This window comes from Arachis ipaensis, chromosome B6 (assembly GCF_059453495.1).
Source record: "Arachis ipaensis isolate K30076 ecotype BB chromosome B6, ASM5945349v1, whole genome shotgun sequence".
NCBI lineage: Eukaryota > Viridiplantae > Streptophyta > Magnoliopsida > Fabales > Fabaceae > Arachis > Arachis ipaensis.
The window spans coordinates 136,529,798-136,554,053 of record NC_142441.1 but is presented as its reverse complement, the minus strand read 5'-3'; the positions used below and the strand labels follow the sequence as shown (position 1 = coordinate 136,554,053).

General features: G+C 31.5%; 2 protein-coding genes across 3 annotated transcripts; both read left to right on the top strand.

The window, feature by feature from the left end:
- Nucleotides 1-627: 627 nt before the first annotated feature.
- Nucleotides 628-6,306, top strand: LOC107648422 (lysine histidine transporter 1). Of its 2 annotated transcripts, XM_088492196.1 has the most exons (9): nt 651-834; nt 2,384-2,541; nt 3,568-3,656; nt 3,876-3,954; nt 4,702-5,095; nt 5,347-5,452; nt 5,573-5,664; nt 5,820-5,888; nt 5,976-6,306. In XM_088492196.1, exons 1-9 carry the CDS (start codon nt 784-786, stop codon nt 6,072-6,074), a joined length of 1,137 nt encoding a protein of 378 aa, XP_088348322.1. In that variant the 5' UTR covers nt 651-783; the 3' UTR covers nt 6,075-6,306. The 2 variants fall into 2 exon arrangements, with proteins under 2 accessions (XP_088348321.1, XP_088348322.1); XM_088492195.1 differs by having other exon boundaries at nt 628-834; nt 3,568-3,954.
- A 10,325-nt stretch (nt 6,307-16,631) lies between these two features.
- Nucleotides 16,632-22,197, top strand: LOC107605048 (lysine histidine transporter 1). The gene is made up of 8 exons (XM_088492138.1): nt 16,632-16,663; nt 16,788-16,911; nt 17,005-17,162; nt 17,461-17,844; nt 20,337-20,836; nt 20,926-21,017; nt 21,548-21,616; nt 21,725-22,197. Exons 2-8 carry the CDS (start codon nt 16,834-16,836, stop codon nt 21,821-21,823), a joined length of 1,380 nt encoding a protein of 459 aa, XP_088348264.1. The 5' UTR covers nt 16,632-16,663; nt 16,788-16,833; the 3' UTR covers nt 21,824-22,197.
- The last annotated feature ends 2,059 nt before the right edge of the window (nt 22,198-24,256 follow it).

Sequence of the window (24,256 nt, the reverse complement as noted above, 5' to 3'; positions counted from 1 at the left end):
AATCAAACAAAAAAAAATAAATAACTGCTTAGATGAGAAAGAGAAGGAGAAGAAAAATAAAAATAAAACATAACAACAACAACACCAATAGAAGAAAGAGAAGGAGATGCATAAAAAAAAAAAACAAAGAAAAAGAACAGTACGATTCTACGCGCGTATTGTGTAAATGAATTTTATTGAGTTTGGGCTAATTTGATTGGATTTAATTTAAAAAAAAAATAAATATATAGCGAAACTGAAAAAAAAATGTCAATTTGTCATCTCTTAAGTATTTTATTTAATTGGCTTCTTAAGATTTTTATTGTTTTAAACAAGTAATAATAATTGGAGGTCAAACTATTTTTTTTTTTCCAACCATTGCAGTCACATTAAGTACTCCAGCATCATCATAAATTAATAACTTATGCTTCTTTTCCCGAAGAATTGTCTCTTGCTAGTTCTAGTATGTCTCACCTTGACGCTAACCCTTTCTAAAACTAATAAATAATAAGCATTCAAAAACTACTTGAGGTTACAAACTTATTGCTGAAAAGTCAATGCCTCACTATAAGTCTATAACCAATAACCATCCTCGCTCTCTCTGACCCTTTCTTCATTTTTATTTAAATTCCACTGCTGACAAAAAACAAAGGCTTTAAATTACAGATAATTCAGTTTTAGAATTTGGGGGACAACCAATAATAAGTATTTTATGTTTCGATGCCATTCTTTATTAGGTGTTGTAATTGCAATATCTTTCTTCAATTCTTACACCACTGCAGTTATTAGCACTTTGGATTATCTATGGCGACTCAGCCACCAACTTATTACAGCTTCAATTCCCGTAACACCAACGTAACTCTCTCTCTCTCTCTCTCTCTCTCTCTCTCTCTCTCTCTCTCTCTCTCTCTCTCTCTCTCTCTCTCTCTCTCTCTATATGGATTATTCATTCTTACTTGATTTCGGTTTCTGTTAAATTTTGAACATATTATTCAGTTAATTATTCTTAGGGAGTAATATGATTAATTAGTTGTCTATTTCCCTCTTCTATTTTTCTTAATGTTTTTTAATGATTTCTTATGCAAAATTGTGAATAGATCAATGGTAAAAAACTATTAACTAATAAACAAAATTAGGCCAACAATAAAAAAAGTGTAAGGGAGGGAGGACGTAATAAGTTACCTCTTACCTGAATGCTAATTGGAAGAATTAATTCCAATTTTTTTTCCTTTTCCTCGAATGAGGTAAATATGTATTAATTATTTGTAATAATAAAAAGTTTTAAATAGGTTAAAGTTCCTGTATATATATATATATATATATATATATATATCCTTAAATAGCTTTTAAAAAAATCTACTAAGTTTACAACAGAAAAAAAAATTACTAAAATTTTTTAAATAACTATAAAATCTTACTAAAACCCCCTCCCTTCCATATCATCGATCTCATTTGGTGCATAATTCATCCTACTAAATCTCCCTTTATCTCAATTTCTACTCTTATTTCTCATTTTTGTTTTTGTCTTTGTTATGAATTATGATAACTAAAAAATATCTCAAACACCATTCGTGTCAATTTATTACAAGAGATCGAAATATGGCTCTATCATATTTAGTTGTCCTGGTCTCAACCACTATTTTTAATATCTTCCAACTGAAGAGAATTGTTTAAAAAGTTTGAAAATTTTTATTTTGTATGTTATAGATTAATAAAATGTGAAATAAATAAAAAAAAATTACTACAAATATCCAAAGCAAGTTAATGGCACTTTCCCATATTAATGTCATTGGCTAAAATTTTCAATTAAAATTTAACATTTAAATAAAATAAAAAAAAGTATAAGAAAAATCATGCTATAATCAGATGAGTTAAGTTTGATTTTGGTATAAAATCAGCGAAGTTTTCTTCAATTTACACATAATCAGATGAGGTCTTTTTGATTTAGTTCCACCCTCTCTCCTTCTTAAAAAACAATTAAAAAAAAAAACATAATTTGGTATATGATGTTAGTGCTTTCTTTTAAAAAATAAATATTTTTTATTTTATTTTAAAACTTTTTCCTTTATTTTATATGATTTTATTCATTTTAACTAATCTACAGTTTAAATGACATGAGTAAAGTTACGTGTATATCAAAATCTACCACTAATATGAAATACACATTAAAAATAAATTAAATAATACATATATTTATATATAAATATATAATGTGTGACTAATTTTAGTGGTTGCTTTTAGTATATAAATAATATTTTTGAAATAACATATAGTAATTAGTGCTCGTTTTATTTTTTATTTATTTTCTTTTTTGGGTAAAGTTTCTAGTATATATGTTTTCGTATGATTTCTATATATAATAACTTGAATTCAAAGATCATTTTATTTGTTTTTCCCCAAATAGATCGAAGAAAAACTAGACAAGCAAAAGATACTTGACGATTGGCTTCCAATCACTTCTTCAAGAAATGCAAAATGGTGGTATTCAGCTTTTCACAATGTCACAGCCATGGTTGGTGCTGGTGTACTTAGCTTACCATATGCCATGTCAAAGCTTGGATGGTAGGTTTTAAAACACCTCCCTTCCCCCAAAGGAAATGAATGAATGTTAAATCATTATAAATATTTTAAATTTAATTCCAAAAATAAATGCAAAATGATAGTACACACCCTTAAAACTAATTTAACAAGTGATTAGAGATGTCTTCTATATAAATTTTTTAAAATCTCGATTCTTAAAAAATGTCGAATTTGTCATAATATATACCTCTATCTTTATGTTCAGGAGTAAATATATAAACTGTAAAATTTGATTGCAAAAATATTTTTCTGTCAAGTGATCTAATTATATTGGATTGAATAGATTATGATGATAACACATTAAAATTAAGTGGGATTAGCATTTTGAACTATATATTATTGCAAAAAAGAAACTTAGGATATTAAAGTACTTTTCTTTGAACTAATTTGGATTGGTTTAGTGGTTATTAGCTCACTCTAGTTCGGTTAAATAAGTGGCTAGGGTTCGAATCTCGCCTTGTGCATGTAGCAATTTATTAGTCAGTGGCAAATTCTTAAATGGAGCTCAGATCCGTGACGGATTAGTCCTTAACCTACCGAACTGGAGTATACCATGCATAAAAAATTAAAAAAAAAAGTACTTTTCTTTGAATATTTCATATGCTTCATTTATAATAACATAGTAGTATCTTAAATTAGTCTTTAATAATTTTGCTTCAAACAGATTAATTTTTAACCAAAAAAGAAAACTGAGAGATTAGTGTATGATCGATGTTTTCAAAATATAGATAAATTGATCTCTAAAAAAATTATTAGCCTTTTGTGTTTTTTTTTTTAAATTAATATATATTTTATTTTAAAAAAAAAGTTTGATGGAAGGATTAAATTGTCTAAAATTTTTAAAAATAATATCTTAATTTGTCTTTTATATATTTTGTTACAGGCAATTTGTTTAACATTCTAAATATGGTAAAATAATTGATCATTTTTTATTATAAACTAATTTATCCCGAACAACAAAATTTCAGAAACAACTTGAGATATTATTTTAATAACAATTTTATTTAGGGGACCCGGTGTGACTGTGCTAATCTTGTCATGGATCATCACTTTGTTTACGCTATGGCAAATGGTTGAGATGCATGAAATGGTTCCAGGTAGACGTTTTGATAGATACCATGAATTGGGTCAATATGCATTTGGTGAAAAGCTTGGGCTTTATATTGTGGTGCCTCAACAACTTGTGGTTGAAATTGGTGTAAACATTGTATATATGATCACTGGAGGAAAATCATTGCAAAACTTCCACAAAGCTGTGTGTTCATCAAGTTGCAAACATATCAAATTGACCTTTTTCATTATGATATTTGCCTCAGTTCACTTTGTACTGTCTCATCTCCCTACCTTCAATTCAATTACTCTAGTTTCACTAGCAGCAGCAATCATGTCCGTCAGGTATAACCCCAATTTCTAATTTATATCTCTTCTTCTCTTAACATTCTAAAAGTTAAATTTTTTAATATTATTCCTTTGAATAAATATATATGAGAAATTAATTTTAGAATAAAATATCGCTTCTGTCCTTAACGTTTGGGCCAAATTTTAAAATTATTTCTAGCATTTTAAACGTTTTATTTAACTCTTTAATGTTTTAAAATTGTTACCATATTATTCTGTTAACCATTCCATAACAAAGATGCACATGTAGACATTATAATCCACTTGAAAAACTAATTTTATATCATCATTAGTGAAAAATAAAAAATTAAATAAAAAAAAAAAAAAACAGTAGCATATGAAGAAACACAATGTAATTAGGATTTTGTATTGCTAGTGTCATTTTTTATTTATTTAATTTTCTAGTTATTTTTACTAACATTAATATGAGATCAGCTTGCCGGAGTGGATTAAATAACTTCTACGTGTGCATTTCTATTATAGAATTATTAACAAAATTGATGGTAAAATAATATTATAATAATTTTAAAACATTACACGTTAGAAACAACTTTTAAATTTGGTCCAAATTTTGAGAACAAAAACAATAACTTCATTCTTAATTTTATTAATCCAATGTTAAATTTCACCATCTTAGATCAATTTAAAATTGATTTGATATGTAATCATAACTCTTTATTTTTAACGTATATTACAGTTTTAAAAATATCAAAAAACATAACTATTAGATTATCTATGATGTAGTTACTCTACCATTGCATGGGGTGCTTCTATCCATAATGGTGTAATAGAAGATGTGCAATATGGGTACAAATCTAAGAGTAAAGCAGGAACAACATTTAATTTCTTAAGTGCCCTTGGCGATGTGGCATTTGCCTATGCTGGACACAATGTGGTGATGGAAATCCAAGCAACTATTCCATCAACGCCCGAGAAGCCATCAAAGGCTCCAATGTGGAAAGGAGTCGTTGTTGCATACATTGTTGTTGCTTTCTGCTACTTTCCGGTCGCTCTCATCGGCTATTGGATCTTCGGAAATTCTGTTGAGGACGACATTTTCTCCTCTCTAAAGAAACCAAACTGGCTTATTGCAATGGCCAACATGTTTGTTATTATCCATGTCATCGGAAGCTATCAGGTCAAATTAATTCTCGAATTATGTTATTTTGCATTTTTTAATTATTGTTTACTTTATTTTGTATTATGTAATTATTGTTAAAATAATTGAATAATATTAAATGAAATATTACTAGTAATTATTGATTTTGCGTTAATTTTCTTACATTGCACCTTTTGGATATGGTCTCTTTTAATTTGAATTCTGCGAAACTTTTTTGAAAACCTTTACTTCCAAAAGATAACTATTTTTTTCATCATAATTTGTTGCAGGTGTATGCAATGCCAGTATTTGACATGATTGAAACTTTAATGGTGAAGAAATTCAATTTTCAACCTAGTACAATGCTTCGTTTCATAGTACGCAATGTTTATGTGGGTAAGTAAACTCTTCTAACATTTAACAAACATAACAATTAACAAAAATACTTATTTCTTGATAAGTCCCAATGTATTTTCCTTTTCTGTGAATCTAACACATGATTCTCTTGTGTTTTAGCATTCACAATGTTCGTTGCTATTACCATACCATTTTTTGATGGCCTATTAGCATTCTTCGGAGGGTTTGCTTTTGCTCCAACAACGTACTTTGTAAGCTTAGCATATAAATTAAGTTTTTTTGAGATATAATGGAAACACATTGACTAAATTTAATTTTTAAAAAATTATAATAATTTACGTATTCAACTTGATGGACAATGCAATTCTTTCACTTATTTGTATATTTTTTCCCCTTCAAATTTCAGCTCCCTTGTATCATGTGGCTTGCAATCTACAAACCTAAAAGATTCAGCTTGTCATGGTTTACTAATTGGGTATGCTACATATGTTTTGTTTTAATTTTTATTCTACTTGATTTGTTTTGTTTTAAGCCAAGATTGATCTTGCTCCATTGTTGACAGATTTGCATTGTGCTTGGCGTAGCATTAATGATTTTATCCCCTATTGGAGGTTTGAGGTCAATCATAATCAAAGCAAAAACCTACGAGTTTTACTCTTGAACTCATTCTACCACTTAATTAATAATGTGAAGGTGCGACATGCATGCAACTACATACCCAGAAGAAAAAGGACAAGAAATTAAAATGCCTAGTTTATTTGACTCTCAATTTTAATTGATGTTGTCAAAGTGTGATCTTTTTAGACATCTCTTTTCTACTTGATCTCGAGTGCGACTAAACTTCAAAAAATTAAATGAATTTCATACCTATTTGAATTGTGGTTTATGGATGTTAATAACTATATTAACACACTACTATATATAATAGAGGACAAGGAAAACTTTTGCAGCGTTCTAAAAGTAGAAAAGGGAACATGAGAAGCAGAGGAATTTAGTGTTAATGTTGCAAGTGTGACGAGTGCATAAAGTTAGTTTCACATCAAAGAAAATAAGGAAGAGTGAGGAATTTATAAGATGAGAGACCCATTAATTTATTACCTTAAGGTTTTGAGTTGGATGTGGTGTCATCGTTTGATTCTTCTTCCTCTCTAAAATCTTGCCGATGATTGGGAGCTGGAGAAATGAGAAAGTAGATTTGATAGGAACTTAATTTTTTGCTTCTCTCTAATTACACTTGCCACACTTACTAATTGAGTAATTGTACACACACTTGAAATCATTGTGTTTCGATTATGTTGGTTTTCTTTTTCTTATAATAACTTCAAAGAACAACTTTTATTTATTTTTAAAAATTCCCACTCAGTTGCTTTTTAATATATATCTATGCTGCTTGCATTTCACATAGGCAAAAGAAAAATTTGCACCAACTAAATTTATCTGTATTGATTGACTTTATCATAATATTTATGAAATTATTATTGGTGTGAATTTTTTACATATTTACTTTTTTTTTTCCTTTCACTACTTCACGAACAACTCTTCACATAGTTTATAATCCTCGAAAAACTGAACACACAGGAGAAGCTAAATAGATGTGCTATAATAATCCGGCAAGACATGGATAAATGTGTGATATTTGAACTAGAGTCTGAAACTATTTGTTACTTATTTTTCTCATGTCACCAAGTATGGAAGGTGTGGAAAAAGATAATCGATTGTTGGAATCTGATGTGGGTGTGGTTGCGATCTTTCAAAGATTGCTTGAGCTTTGAATGGGTATGAAGATGTCAAAATTGGGTACTATTTTCTTAGCTGTCATATGGTCTGTATGGAGCGTGAGAAATGGCATAATTTTCAGGAAGGACAAGATTGATAAGGAAAAGCTGAAGCAACAAATAAGGAGTCTCTTGGATGTATGGAGATTATAGAGGGAAGGAGCTGAAATTTCACATAGGAGTTAATCTAGCTTCAAATTGATTAAGTTTTTTTTTTTTTTTTTTTTTTTTTTTTTTTTTTTTAGACAATAGATGCATTTCATTCAAATAAAGGAAAGAAATACAAATGTCTAAAATCGGACAAGCACAGGCAAAAAAAGGATGGCTTCCCAATTACAATTGAAACTCAAATAGAAAAGAGTGAGAACTAAGCGAAAAATTAGGGTCCAAAAACTTTTTGCAAGAATTCATCAATTAAATATTCAGCTACCTTTTAAATCTCTTCTGGTGTCAATACCTTGCCTTCAAAAATCCATTTGTTGCGGCTAGTTCATATGTTCCAGATCAAGCACGCTACCAAGCTTCTTTATTTTCTTCGGTGGCTATCGCCGTTTGTTCTGTCAAGTATCATCTTCCACCATTTGCGAACTAGATTATTGTTATCTTCTTCTTCTAAGTCAGCTGCTAGGATTTGAGCTAGGTTCCAAACCTGTCTTGAGTGAATACAGGTAAGTAAACAGTAGTTGACTGTTTCTTCGTGTTGGTTACACTGTGGGCATCTGCTGATTATGACTGGAACTTGCATTTAACTTTTTCCTAATAGGGAGGCCTCCGTACAAAGCTTTCCATAGCAGAACCTTCATCTTCATTGGCCACCACTTGAGGTTCCAGAGTGCTGACCAGATTCGCTTATCCCGAAAATGTGCTGGCATCATTTCAATTGGGGCATGGAAGAAATGGAACCACACCTCATATCCTGATTTTACAGTGTAAGTCTCTTTTTTCTCCTTATTCCATTTGATCTTGTCTTCCCCTGAATGAATCTGTGTTTGCATGATGACATGTGTAATTTCTGGCTGAAAATTCTTATTAATTAATTCAGTGTTCCAATTTTCAGATTCTGTGATGAGTTGAGCTACCCAAATTAAATTGGGGTTAATTTGTTGGTCTTGCATATGTGATAGCAGCCCCTGATTTTCAACCCAACGATCCTCTCAAATTCTGAGCATAGACTGTCTTCCAACTTGCCATATAACACCTTTTTCTAGAATTTTTTGACCTTCTAGTAAACTCCTCCAAGCCCATGATGGATTGTGCCCTGTGTCAGCTTTTAGGAAGGAATTGTATCTGAAATACTTACTCTTAAACACCTTTGTAACCATTGATTGAGATCTGGTGATTAAACGCCATCCTTGTTTGCCAAGCATAGCCAAGTTAAAATCCTTGAGGTCCTTAAACCCCAATCCCCGGTATCCTTTTGGTCGACATAAAGTGTCCCACTTTATCCATTGCATCTTTCTTTTCCCCTGCTTTTGTCCCCACCAAAAGAGTGTCAATAAACTCTGAATCTCGTTCACAAAAGTCTCAGGAAGCTTGAAACACCCAAATGTATAAATTGGATTGCCGAGCCAATTAATTTAATTAAAACTTTTCGACCACTAACTGATAGCAAAGTTCTCTTCCATTGCTGCAGTTTTTTGCTAACCTTTTCCTTGACAAATTTGAATGTTGATTTTTTTTATTTCTGGACAGTGGTCGGCATCCCCTGATATTTGTCTTGAGCACCAACATTGGGGACCTGAAGAATATTCACAAGCTCGTCTCTGTTATGCTGTGGTGTATTTCGGCTGAAGAACACAGCCGATTTGCTTAGGTTAGTCTCTTGACCAATAATAAGTCCATATAACTACAATATCTGCATAATACTCTGGCATGACTGAGGATTAGTTTTACTGAATATGATAGACTCATCAGCAAAGAATAAATGGCTAATGATAGGGCAGTTACTGTTTAATTTAAGGCCAGTTAGCCCATTATTCTGCTCTCCTCTGTGGAGCAGATGGGATAACCCCTCCGCACAAAGAATAAATAGGTATAGGAAAAGAGAGTCTCTTTTTCTGAGCCCTCTAGTAGGTTGAAAGAAATCTCTAGGTTGACCATCCACAGTAACAGAATATGAAACAGTAAACACACACTCTTTGAGCCAATTAATCCACCGATCACAAAATCCAAGCTGTTGCATAATCCTCCATAAAAAACTCCACTCTACCCTGTCGTATGCCTTACTCATGTCTAATTTCAAAGCCATGTCCCAATCTCCAAATCTCTTATTCTTCAGAAAATACATAAACTCATGTGCTATAAGTACATTATCACTTATTAACCTTCCTTTGATAAACGCACTTTGATTTTCACTAACAATTTTATTTATAAGAAATTGCATTCAATGAATAAGAACTTTTGAAATAATCTTATAAAAAACTATACTCAAGCTTATAGGTCTCACCTGAGCCATAGTAGTTGCATTATTAATCTTCGGTATGAGGCAAATATGAGTGTGGTTAAAAGCTTTTAGTATTTTTTCTCCCTTAAAGAAGTTGCGAACTGCCCTTAGAGCATCTTCTTTGATGGTGTCCCAGAAAAATTGGTAAAATTTTGCCGTATAACCATCATCCCCCGGAGCTGAAAACGGGTTAATGGAGAAAACGACTCTTTTAATTTCCTTTTCTAAGACTGGTCTAGTAAGGAACTAGTTATTTCTAGCTGTAACCTTTCTTCTCATCGTGGAGATTATCTCCGTTGGATTGGGTGGGATAATTGTTGAAAACAGCTTTTCGAAATAATTTGGGCTATTTGACTGATACCCTCTGCCTCAAAGCTTGCTACTCCATTTTCATCTTCCAATTTGAATTTTGTTGTTCCTATTCCTGATTTTTGTTTTTGAATGAAAAAATCTGGTATTCTGATCCTTCCATTTTAGCCATTGCACCCTTGATTTTTCTTTCCAATATCCTTTTTCGCTGAGATACGCTTCAGTTAACTCATCTTCTAAAATTCTGATCAATGTTGCATTTACGTGGTCATGTTTGCCCTTTTCATCCTCAATTCTTCTTTGCAAATCCTTGATTTGGTTCAAAGAGTTAGCCCCGCCTAATTGCTGCCAGTTTACTATTTGGTGTCGACATCTCTTTAACTTTGTGAACAGTTCGTACATTGGAGAACCCGTTGCTTCTTCCTTCCATAACTCCTTCACTATTTGCACTACTTCTTCATTTTCGCACCATCTTTCTTGAAATTTAAACTGTTTCCTTGCCTTCCTCTGTATTACATCAGAGTTTAGCAAGATAGGTCTATGATCTGAACCTTGGTCAATTAGGTGTATAATCCCAGCTCTTGGATAGTCCTCCAACCATCGGATTGAGGTTAAGCATCTGTCTAATCGTTCTCTAACTAACATCCCTCCGAACTGCCTATTACTCCATGTGAAATGGTCTCCCTCAAAGCCCAGGTCTACCATACCTCCGGCATTAATAAAATTGTTGAAACCTTGCATGGACGCTGTTGACTTCGGCCTTCCACCCTCCTTTTCCTCCGATGAAGATATAGCATTGAAATCACCTAGTACCAAATAATGTTCCCCAGCTGAGTCTATTTGGTCTAGGATGATTCTGTATTGTAAAGAATGATGGGCATCTTCGCTATGTAGGTGAACCCCCATCAGGTCCCATGTTTTTTGGTTACTCTGATCATGCAATCTCCAGTGAATGTAAAAGTTTTCACACTTTATCACTGACACCTTCGCCTCATCTTTCCATGCTAGAACCAGCCCCCCTGACAAACCTTGAGGCTCCACACATCTCACGTTTTGAAACTCCAACTTATTGCACTGTTCAGTCACAAACGAAGTGTTGTTTTTGGTTTCAGAAAGAAACAACACCTCGGGGGAATGAGATCTAGTGATCTCTTGTATGTTGTGAACTGTCAGGGGTTTCCCCAAACTCCGATAGTTCCACATCAACAGCTTCATCCCTCATTGGGTGTCAGTTGAGGGTTGGTACCCTGTCCTTTCAAACTTGAGCTCTCCTCATTGATGCATTGCTTCTTCACATTCTCTATATCTCCCCCCTGTTCTCCGTTTCTCTCCAGTATGCCTGGTTAATTTTTCACCAGGTTTTCTTGCCATATGCTTTAGTTTCATTGACCTTTTCTTGCTAGTATCCGCAGAGAAACTCTGACCAATTTGGAAGCCTGACTTCACAGCTTCTCCCAGACCTTCCAATTCGCCATTCTTACTGTCTCCCGCCGCTACAGACCCATTTTCCTCTTCTACCTCCTTTGCTGCCTGGTAGGTGATTAGTTGCTGGTTTAGAACCAAATTCTGACCCAACTTGCCACACTCCCCTTTTCTCTTACTTATTTCACCATTACTATTTATTGAACTGCACACCTCCTCTCCCTGGAGCCCCTGTTTTTCCTTCACTAACAAGCTAGCAAAGCTCTTCAGCAGGCTTACTGGTGTTGGGCGGTTCAGGGTCTCCCTTTTGTTGATCTTCATTCCTTGAGCATTAGAGTTAACATTCTCCTTTTGTTCCTCCACTCGCCAGCCTGTTTGCTCTGCCTTCAGCCAACCTTCCCATCCATCTTCTTTCACTTTGTCATTTACTGTATCCTCCAGGTAGTTGTTGCACATTCTCCGTTCATGTCCTACATAGCCACAATAGGTACAGAAGCATCCTAAGCATTCATATTTTAGAGAGATCTCCAGCACCTTCTTATTTGGTCCAGCAGTTTTCAAAACCCTTCTCAATGGCCTTTTTACATCGATCCGCACCTGTGCTTTAACTATTCGCGTCTCCCTGCCTTTTATTGAAAAGATGGCAGCATCCATAACTTCACCGAGACTTCCCCCAAGCTTTCTCCCTAACTCTTTAGTTTTATAATGTTCTGGGATTTCCCACATTTGGACCCAGATCGGCACCATTACCAGATCATTGTATTCCCCCACTATTTCTTCCTTCCATCTTGTGAGGTTAATGATAAAATTTTTAAACTGCTATGGGCCTCCTCTTTCTATTCTTAGCACATCGACTTCTTTTTTAAAGGAAAATTTAAATAAATTACCCCTATTTCTTGTACTTTAAAGCCTTCTGGGTGAGACCATATTGCTCTCATAGCTCCTTCAATGGTTCCAACAGTAAAAGTTCGATCCGCCAGAATTCTACCAACGAGGCTCTTTGAACATATTTGGAGACTTTCTCCTATCTCCTCTTCTCCAAATACTATAATTTCTTTTTCATCCATATTATCCTTACTGCGGTCCACCATTACCTCTTTTCAGAGACACTAACTTGGATGAAAAACTCACTGACTCCCATGTAAAATCAGACCACAAGATGAATACGCTACTGAGTTGTGAAAACCCTAGCAGAGTAACAATTTGAATTCGAAATTCGAATCACTCTCCTCGATAAAAGTTTCTCAATGTATCTGATTTGAGAAAGGTGTATTTGAAATTGATTAAGTTTGCTGATATGAGTTTTGTAGGACAAATTGAGAATTGTTATATGTCAATTGGTCTAATTATAGGAGTAATATTTAAGAGAATAAAAAAAATGTTACAAACATGACTAAATTATTTGTTTAAGATATACATCAACAATTAGTTAAGACAATGGTTAACGATTATAGAAAACCAAATGTCTTATTCTTTCAAATTGCCTTGAAAGCTCTAATTAGTCAAGTTGAATCAAATATGCATCATCTTATTAGTATTTATTTTATGACTTATTTTATATTTATTTTACTTTATTTTATTTTTATTGTTTTAGTCTCAATTATGATTTGGTCCATTTTATTTTAGTGAATTTATAAGTTAGGATGTTAAAACTAAGAGATATAAAAATTTCTAAACTTTGTAGCCATTATTTTTTCAATTTTTTTTATGAATGAATTTTTTTGAGTTTATTGAGAAATTTGGGTGTGACAGAAGAAATAAAGTGATTCCCTTAACGATTGCATCAAAAAATTTGGGTGTGACAGAAAAGATAAATTTGATGTAGAAACACTGCCCAAAACGTTGAGTGAGAAGAGTAGAAAAATTCTCAATGAAACTCAAATTATGGTTCACTCTCCTTTATGCAAACTGAAGTTAATTTTTTTTGTATGAGTCCTGTTTCTACATCTAAGGTTTGCTGAACTAAGTTAACACATTGAATCTTGAACCAGTCGAGGTCTTTCCTTTTCTTTCATCAATCAGACCAGAAAATTAGGGATTGAAAAAACAGAGGTGTGCCGCTATGCATCGGTTTCATTAGTAACTTATCCTCAATGGGTTTGATAAATTAAAACCCTTAATTTAGTGCTTTGGCCCCAAGTTTTATTTTCAACCATTAATTTACAGTAGAACAAAGTAGCCACCACTTTGTTCATATTATCTGAAATGGTGGTATAGAAGAAGAAGAAATCAGCAAGTAATTGACTTGCATGTTAATGAAAATTTCATACCTTTATTCTCTAATTTAGCTTAACTTATTTACGTTGATTTTGATTTGACATAGCTTTTAAGAATTGCTTTTCCTTCCTTCTCTTTTTGTACTTAGTGTAAAAAGTAAACTTCTCTTTTTTCTTTGTGCCTTGCCCGAGGCAACATAGCTCCACCGGCATAAAGATGATCTTTCTTTTAAGAATGGCAATAGATTGGACTACATGCTTGGTCCAAATAGCTATAACTCAGACACTTACTTTTATTGTTTGGGCTGCACAATGACATTTGGACCTGCAACACTAAATAAACCGTTAAAATACTTTTGAATTTTCAACCCATTTACAATTATATTTGTCATCACCAAAAATGTTATTATTGTTTACTAAATTTAATAGATAACTAAATTTTTCTATCTTTTTTTATATCGATAAATTTGTATATCTAAAATTTTGTTTACAGATCTTAAGCCCTTCATATTAAATTTTCTAGTCAACTAAATATTCAATTTTTAAATACGATTTTTGTTGGGATTTGCTACCAATATGTTATTTACATATATAAATTAAAATCTCTTTTACTTATAAAATATATCTATGCATAGCAACTTTTCTAATAAAAAAGATAAATGTGTATAAAATTTTTGTATAAAATAATTTAAATATTAGATATTTAATTATTTTATATATGTAAAATAAGTCTCATTTTTAGATGTTTCTTATTAAGTAAGGAGTGTTACATTTTTTGTTAATTAAATAAATTTTAATTTTTATTTATTATATTTTATATTAATAATAATTTAAAATTAAAATTTAAAATTTAAAATTTACGATTTAAAATAAAAAATTTAGAGAGAAATCAACTTCCTACTAAATTTCTTATAAATTTATCAATATTTGTCGTCAAAATGCTAATCTCGTTGTCCTAACTTTAATAAATTAATTATATTTCACCAAACCAAACCAAAGAATAGAGCCTGGCAGCAAAGGCCAAATACTTGATGAAGGAAGGAAATCAATACACAGTAGGAAAGAAATCAAGACACAATAGGAAACAAATAATAATTCTATTGAGAACATATTCCAGCATAAGCCAGGCAGCACCTTTCAAATAATTGATGAAGGCAATCAAGACACAATAAAGAATGAAATCAAGAAATATAGGAAAGAAATTGAAGATGTATTACTTCCTTCAGGATATTGGGAAAGGTACTGCTTGGACAACATGTATACTAGGAATGTCAATGGGCAGGGCGGGGGCGGGGGCCGGGATCCCTCATGCCTTCCTGTTTTCCATCCCTGCTCTTAGATTTGCTCTCCATCTCCGCTTCTATTTTCTGTTGTGGGGGAATATTGCTCCCTATTCCTATTTCTCACGGGGTCCCATTTTCTGCGGGGACTACATTTTCCATCTACATAATAGTTCTAACTAATTATTAATTTTCATATGAATAGAGCTACAAGTATCTATCTTATACAAAAACTGTAAGATTTTATACAAAAAGTCTAAATGACACGATGGTGACTTCTTTCGAAATAACGCAATAGGAGAACGCAACGACGAGCCAAGGGAAAAAGTAGTGGACGAGGTGGGAGACGCGGCAACAGAGAGGAGAATGGACACGACGGCAGAGTTACGAAAAGGAACGCCGCAGTAAGGGTGATGGCACGGTGAGGTGTGACGATGCGGTGAGAAGGGTGACGAGGGGGTGGCTGCAGAGAGGTTGGATGGAGTATGGACAGCCTTAGGGATCTCTGAATTGAAGAGGGGTTATGCAAATAAAGATTAGGAGTTTTGGGTTTTTATATATATGTGTATATGAGAAATGACTAAAAAAAATATATGAGAAATAAACTATTAAGGATAATTCAAGGAATTCATAAATTTCGGAGAATAGCGGGGACGGGGCGGGGATCCTCGCTCGGGTTTCCGCGCCTGCTTCGGAGGAATTTTGTCCCCCATCCCCATCCCCATAGAAAAAATTTCCCACAATTGAATCTCCATTCGAGACAGTCCTCGCAGGGATCTCCGCATCTCGGAGAATTTTGCCATCCCTAATGTATACATGAATTGGAACGTCTATTTATCAAAATTTTAAAAACGGAATCGGTAATAATTTAATAAAGTTGAAAACTTAAGGATTTAGTTTAACTAAAATTTAATCGGAATTAAATTGAATAAAATAAAATAATATATTTATATAAAAAACATACAAATGGCATTTTTTATTCTGATATGATACCAAGGCCCGTACAATATTCTAATGGCTTTTAAAATGTCACACCAATACCACATCAAGCCTTAATAATACACCCCTGATTCTATCTTTCTAATCACTTTCCATCATTTATAATATTCCTAAACATAGCTTTAGATCAAATTCTTTATTTCATTAAATGGGCTTTTTTTAACATCAAGGATTTATTTTTTGTTTCCTTGTCCAAACAAACCATCCAGAAACAAATAATTAAAGGTGGTAATCTCTAAGACTGTATTTATTTCTAAGAATAAGATAAAATAAGATATTGAGAATAAGACATAAAAAAATAGAGATATAAAATTTTGTATTTTTGTATTCTATTTAATAATAAGCTAAAATAAACTATAAAAATCTAATTTATTCTCATTTTTTTCATATAAAAAAAATGAGAAAAAAATATAATAATAAAAAATATAATTATAAAAATTAATAAAAATAATAAAAAATAAAAAATAAGTTATGTCTTTTGTTAATATCTTGTGTTTCTTTTGTCAAAATAGACATAAAATATACTAATTTAGTGTCTTTAAACACAATATCTCTGTCCATATCTTATCTGTGAAATATAATTTTATATTTTTGTATTTTTTTATCTCAGTGTCCCGTCTCTATAAACAAATAAACGTAGCCTAAACTATTCACGCCTTCCCCACAATTACTCCATCCAGCTTGTGATGAGCTCACAAAATTACCTAAAAATATATATAGCCGGCTTAACAAAATGCTCATTGTGTGTGTCAACACTTGGGCGGACTTCTCTTGACAGTCCCTGTCATAAGCAGTATTCTGTCATTGTGTGCTCTCTTTGAGTTCAAATTTTAATTTAATTAATTCAATTCAATGCAAATAAATAGGTTGTCATATATACTATCTTCCATTTTAGTGTCTTTGACCATTATTCTCTCCCTTCTCTTATAGATCAGATCAAGTGATTCATTCACAGACTCTACACAACTTGGCCACCATGGGAAGTGAGTCACCCACCAATCCAAACTCTATTAGTGAAGGGAATAGAACCGTTTATCCCATGTCACCACCGGAGGTATTATTTAACTCTCTATTGCTTCTATGTTCTTATTAAACGGAGTGATTTGTTGTAACTAACTCTGGGCCGTTGGAATTCCGTTTATAACAGATTGATAAAAGAACGGCAGAGCAAAAGGCAATTGATGATTGGCTTCCCATCACTTCTTCCAGGAACGCCAAATGGTGGTACTCTACTTTTCACAACGTAACTGCTATGGTTGGCGCTGGTGTCCTCAGCCTTCCATCCGCCATGGCAAATCTTGGATGGTAAACTCTATCTACTACTTTTGTAATTTCGATCACTAAACAAAACACTTCAACACAATAAAATTGAACAAATAAAAAACAAAAGAAAAGATTCTAAACTCTCTTTAAACTGTTATTTTTTAACCTAAAGGATAAGTTCAACACAATAAGGTAAAATACTATATTAACTAAAAAAATAAAAGAATTATATTTTTAGTAAATATAAACATAAATTATATATTATATATTTTTATGTGTAAAATATTTATAAATATAGATATGGTCAAATGGAAATTGAGAGAGTAATTAATGATTTCAGGGGTCCGGGTGTGGTTATCCTGATACTGTCATGGGTAATAACTTTGTATACGCTGTGGCAAATGGTTGAGATGCATGAGATGGTACCGGGAAAACGGTTCGACCGGTACCATGAGCTAGGACAGCAGGCGTTCGGCGAGAAGCTAGGGCTGTGGATCGTGGTGCCGCAACAACTGATATGTGAAGTTGGGGTGGACATCGTGTACATGGTGACTGGAGGAAAATCGTTGCAGAAGGTTCATAAACTTTTGTGCAAAAATTGCAAGGACCTCAAGACCTCTTACTTCATTATGATATTTGCGTCTGTTCATTTTGTTCTTGCACATCTTCCTAACTTCAATTCCATTTCTGGAATCTCTCTCGCTGCAGCGATCATGTCTTTGAGGTATGTGCTCTTCACAATACATCAATCACAATTCCTTTCATATTTTATTTCACTAGCCATGCATTTTTTCTTCATAATTCACACTCATGTTATATACTTATATTATATATACTATTTTTTTTTTGTATTTTTGAAACAAATAATTGAAAAGTCTTCATTATTTTGTTCATTTTTCAATAAAAAAAGTTTAAGATTTTTTATTTTCTGATATTTTCAAAAACTAACATATATATTTGAATTATTTTTTTTAGTATTAAAAGGATAATTTAAAAAATAAACTAGGTTCTAATGGTTACTTTTTTATATATATATTTTTAGTTTTCTATTACAAGAAATTAATAAAAAAAAATCAAATTAGATAATAAAAATTTTGTACATTCAAAAATCTAATTATTGTTCTTCTAGATGTATCCTTTGAGTAAAACTATAAAAGAGATTTAGATAACTTAATCATTTGATTAGAACTAAAGAAGAAACATGTGACAATAAGTCATTGTTATTTAAACTGGGGACGGAGGGATGACTTGTTTATTTTATAAATATTATTAGAGATAAATTTATTCTTTTATTTCATCGAAAATTAATATGTCTAATTAATAATATTTCAAAAGGTTTGAGAATAATTTATTAATTATTTATTTTAGAACTAATTTATTTGACGAAAACATATCATTGTTTAGAGTTTACTTTTACTCTTTATTTTTCAACTAATAATAAGGTCTAGTGTACTATCCTATAGAAGCTTTTAGTTAGAGCCAAATAAGATATGTGATATCTACATATGATTTGGCCTAAGGTAAGCTTTTAAAATGTAACTGAAAGTATTATATGCCTTAACACAATGCTCTATTTAAGTTATGGCACAATAATTGTCCAAGGTTGCCCACATATATACAGGTGACTCATAAAAATGCGAAATACTAAGTGCTTACATTGGCTGATATTTTTTTTTTCTAAAAATATCCATTTCTAACCTTGGTTCAATTTCATAATTTTAAATTGTCACACATGGATTTTAAAAGTTTTAAACATAAATATTTTATATACTTAAATATTGACGATTAAAATAATTATTATGTATTTATGTATGTTTATACTTTATACATATTCATTTGTAATTTTTTTACTAAATTATTAGTAAGAAGCAAACATATAATATTTAAATAATTAAATCTGTAATATACAAATAATTAAATTTATTTAGAGTAGTATAACTAAAAATCAGAAAAGATCAAATATATATATTTCTATTTACTGGTTCATTGATTACTGATTTTTGTTGTACGTATATGTAACATCATCGAAGAAGAAGATATAGTTTGCAATATTTTCTAGAATAATATATAGCGAGACATTGAATTCAGACTCATTAAATGAAACCGTCTTTCTTGTCCAAATCGAAGAACTAAATTCAAAATATACAATTATTTATTAAATCCCGCTACGTTACCAATAATATTTCTGTCAACTTCTACTAACTCTTATTTATAACTGTATTTAATAGAAATATCTTTATAGATGTGTCGAATAAAAATATTTTTTTATGACTGTATTCAATAAAAATATTTTTATAGATATATTTTTTAGATGTGTCTCTTTATATATGTGTTTAAAATATAATAATTAATTATTATTAACAATAAACTAACAGATAATATATTAATATATTGGTACCTTATACTTTTTCTTATTTATTATTCCGTTGCTAAAATCTTCCAAGCCTATCAAGTCAACAAGTCAAGTAAACGCAACCGCGTGGTTCGGTCTTTTTCTCCATCATTAAGATTGTTATCGGTGGAGAGTTGAATTTTCTATAATTCTAATTGAGAGAGATATATGATCAATCACACCCAGATTTCTAACACAGAAAGAAAAATAATTTGTATTAATTTTAATTTTATTGTATAGGTCATTAAGGTCAAAATATGACACTATCAATCAGTTTTCCTTTTCCTGGATTTCTAAGTATATATTGGAATATGTTATTCAAAATCTCGACCTCACATTACAGACCACCTTATAAGAGGAGAACAAGTTTTTTATCCTTCTTCCTCCTCAATTTGTCTTTGCTACTTCAAATCTACAATCCTTTAAATTATTTTCTGTTTAGTGCTAGATGTTTTAAGCGTACGAAAATATTTTTGCTACAATATAAAGAATATTTGAATTATATATCTACCAGCTAAAATTAAAACCCCAGTGAAAAATAATGAGCAGCATAGACTTTGCAATGTGTATCACATACATATGGTGGCCATACAATATATATATATATATATATATATACATATGAATTATTAAAAAAAATTAAATAATAAAAAATTTAAAATTAAAATATCATCAAATTTGATATAAAATACAATAAAATTTAATGGGTTAAATTCTGACACATATTTTGCAAAATTTGTATTGACATATTAGTATAAATATATTTGGCATTAATTATCAAATCAATTATGTATATAAAATATATATTAAAATGGTACATGCAGCTACTCAACAATTGCATGGGCTGCTTCAGCACACAAAGGAGTTCAAGAAGGAGTTGAGTACGGTTACAAAGCCACCACAACAGCAGGAACAGTCTTCAACTTCTTTAACGCTTTAGGTGACGTGGCTTTCGCCTATGCCGGACACAACGTGGTGCTTGAGATCCAAGCAACTATCCCTTCGTCGCCGGAAAAGCCATCGAAGGGCCCTATGTGGCGGGGAGTGGTGGTAGCCTATATAGTTGTTGCTTTGTGCTACTTTCCTGTTGCTCTTATTGGTTATTGGATGTTCGGAAATAACGTTGAAGATAACATCCTTATTTCTCTCGAAAAACCTACTTGGCTCATTGTAGCTGCTAACTTGTTTGTTGTCATCCATGTCATTGGAAGTTACCAGCTGTATGCAATGCCAGTATTTGACATGATTGAAACCGTACTGGTTAAACAAATGAATTTCAAGCCAAGTAGAATGCTGCGATTTATTGTTCGCAATGTTTATGTTGGTAAGTGGAATTAATTACCTCTTCTCATTTAATTTGATTATTGTCCTCTTCTAGTTATGCTTAAATAATAATGAGTCCATTTCATTCAGCATTTACAATGTTTGTGGGCATTACATTCCCATTCTTCGGTGCGCTCCTTGGATTTTTTGGAGGATTTGCATTCGCTCCAACCACATACTTTGTAAGCCTCACACCTTTTATTATTATTATTAAAGTCGTTTGATTACTTCAAGAATATTTTAATTCACTTTATTTAGTTATATATTATCCATTTATTATAGTGTAGTTGATTATATATAATTATATATGATAAACATTTAATATACTTTCAAGGGTAAAAAAATTTTAAACTTTCACTAATAATAATTTTATTAATTAATTTAATTAACGATTCTTAACTATTATTTTTATACGAACATATTTTTATTTCAGTAGTCACGGATGAATTTTTAATATATGTCTTTTTTATAGAGAAAGGGAGTAATTTTTTTATAATTGCAGAGTTATAGTTGTGGTTACTATTTTATCATAATGGCCACGGTAACTAATTTTCTGATAAAACAATGGCCCTTTTTTTTTTTACTTTTTTAAACATAGAGATTGTAGTAACTAGTAATTAACTACATTTTCTCTTTTCATAGATTCTATTATTGTTATTTTTTCATATAAAAAAAATGCAAATTTTAATACAATACCGTTTAATTTCTCTAGCTCCCGTGCATTATATGGCTTGCAATTTACAAACCTAAGAAGTTCAGCTTATCGTGGTTCACCAACTGGGTATGTTCAACTACATCATGTTTCTTAATTAATTCTTAATTTGTTTTCATGTCATAACTTGATAGTTTTTTTTAATTTAATTTCCTTAATTGATTTGAATGTTGTCAGATTTGCATTTTTCTTGGTATCCTTCTGATGACTCTATCGCCAATTGGTGGATTGAGGAGTATCATACTCAATGCAAAGACTTATGGGTTTTACCAATGAACAATTATGTCGCAAAAATTATTGTTCAGATGTGATCTATTTATTTTCGCTTTGTAATTAATTACGCTTTCTTTACGTCGATCCTTGGAAAAAAGATATGACAATTCAGACATCATATAATTCTTGAAAAATAAAAACTTGTAGAAATATGATTTTTTAAAAATAATAACTATCGGTCATAATATAATTGATTGAACGTGCCTTTTTGGTGCTTAAAAAAAAATTAAGACGACCGATATTTGTAAGGTTTTAATGATCATATTGAAGGTTTTTATTTTCCAAGATAGTTCTAGATGAAGTTGTGGTTTATTTATAAATATAAGCATGCTTTAAGGTACACATATCATGTAATATATATTGATTATTGTTGTCTACTCTCTAGTTTTGGTTCAACTAGCTAGAACAAGACCAATGCATTAATATTGTGCCTACGGCCAAAGTATAAATAAAAAATTAAAAATTATTCAATAATTAATTAGGTGATGAAATGTACGAGAATTTTACACTATTCAAATTTGGAATAAGTTTAATTTTTGATGAATTATATGGTAAAGATGTAAGTTTATATTTTTTTTATGGAATGAAAGAGAAATTAAAAAAAGGACTCATACTTTGAATAGCAATAAAATAATCAAAAATAACTATAAAAAAATTTATTTTTTTTCTCTATACCACTTCAATCTGTATAGTAGAGTGTCCCTTAATTTTTTATTGAACAAAACACGTGATATCAATATTTTATTATAACGAATAATTATATCCAGGCCATAAATTTTCTATAAAGGGACTAATAATAAACATGATAAAAAAGATTGCACATCTAAATAATACAATGTAATTATTAAATAATCTAAGCAGTTAGCTCCAATATTTCCTTTATAATAATAAGTGATGCTCCACATTCAAATCATTTTATAAATTAAGTCTTAACTATAATTGATTTTTGTTAGGAAAAAGTTCTATATCTATGTAAATTTTTTATCCGAATTATCCAAGTAACTTCAATCAGACGTGCCTCTCCAACTTCCTTACGCGTTTGTTATATACGCGCCTCATATAACGTATATAACGTAAACCTTCTGCTGCGTGATAAACCTTTCTCAACATAAATCTTGTTCTCTTTTTGCGTTTTCGTTATTCTTCTTTTTCTCTGTTCGCGTTCTTCTTCTTCAACCTAATAAAATTCGTCATTCTCCTCTGTTTGCGTTTTTCTTCTCTACTCGCATTTTTCATTATTGATCTGCATTGAATTCAACGTAATAAGAATGGAAACAATGAATGATTCAACTTCAAATAAGTTGAATGAGGTTATTACGTTGAGACAGCTAGAAAATTATTGTTGCATGCTATCACAATAATCTTAAACACTGAACAAAGTTAAAGGAGGCCACCGAACCAAACAATATTCATCTAGTAAATCAAAATCACAAAGACCACCGAACCGAACAATGTTCATGTGGTGTTGCTCATTTTGATTCATTTGATTGTTAATGTGTTCAGTTGAGTCCTTGTGTATACAGAAATATTTTTCTTACTGATTGAATGCTTATCCCGTTTATTCAGCACATGATTGGTGTTCGATTCAGTGGTGTTGACCATTTCAGTTTACCTGATTGTTATGTGTTCAGTTAACTTCTTTTGCATGGAAAAATGCTATTCTTGATGATTGAATGTTTATAACGTTTTATTCAGCACATGAATGTTGCTCGATTCAGTGGAGTTGCTCATTTTGATTTGCTTGATTGTTAGTGTGTTCAATTGAGTTCTTGTGCATGTAGAAATATTTTTCTTGATGATTAAATGTTTATGACGTTTTATTCAGCACATGAATGATGTTCAGTTCAGTGGAGTTGGCCATTTTGGTTCATTTCTATTCTGTGCAATTCAAAACTCTTCCTCCTCACTTTCTGCTGCTTCTTCACCGGGGAGAGAAAGAGGAAAAGACAAAAAAAATACAGCAGCAATAACAACAAAAGGATGAAGATAAGGAGAAAACACGTGAAGAAGAAGGAACGCGAAAAAGAAGGAGGAAAATGAGGAGGAGGAGGAAGGCGAATCTCTGTTGCTGTTTTCGTTCGTTTCTGGTTGTTCCTTACCGAATCTTCTCGCGATTCTTCTCCAGTAGTAGTTTTCGCAGAGAACGTGACTGAAATTTGAGTGATTTTGAGAGAGATTTGAAGAGAAGGAACGGTTTCGTGTTGAGGAAGAAATAACGTTTTTTCATAATGATCGCGAAATAACAAAGAATTTTCGGGCGCGTGTTTTTACTCGTCATTAATGCGCGTGACTCTATTTGAGTTTGGGCCAACTTGGTTACATGAATGTGTAGCACGTCCCGAGTAAATAATTTTAAAATTTCGAACAAGATGAATCAATGACGAAATTTACGTCGAGGCCTAAATTGCTAGAGTGAATCATGAATGGCACTTTACT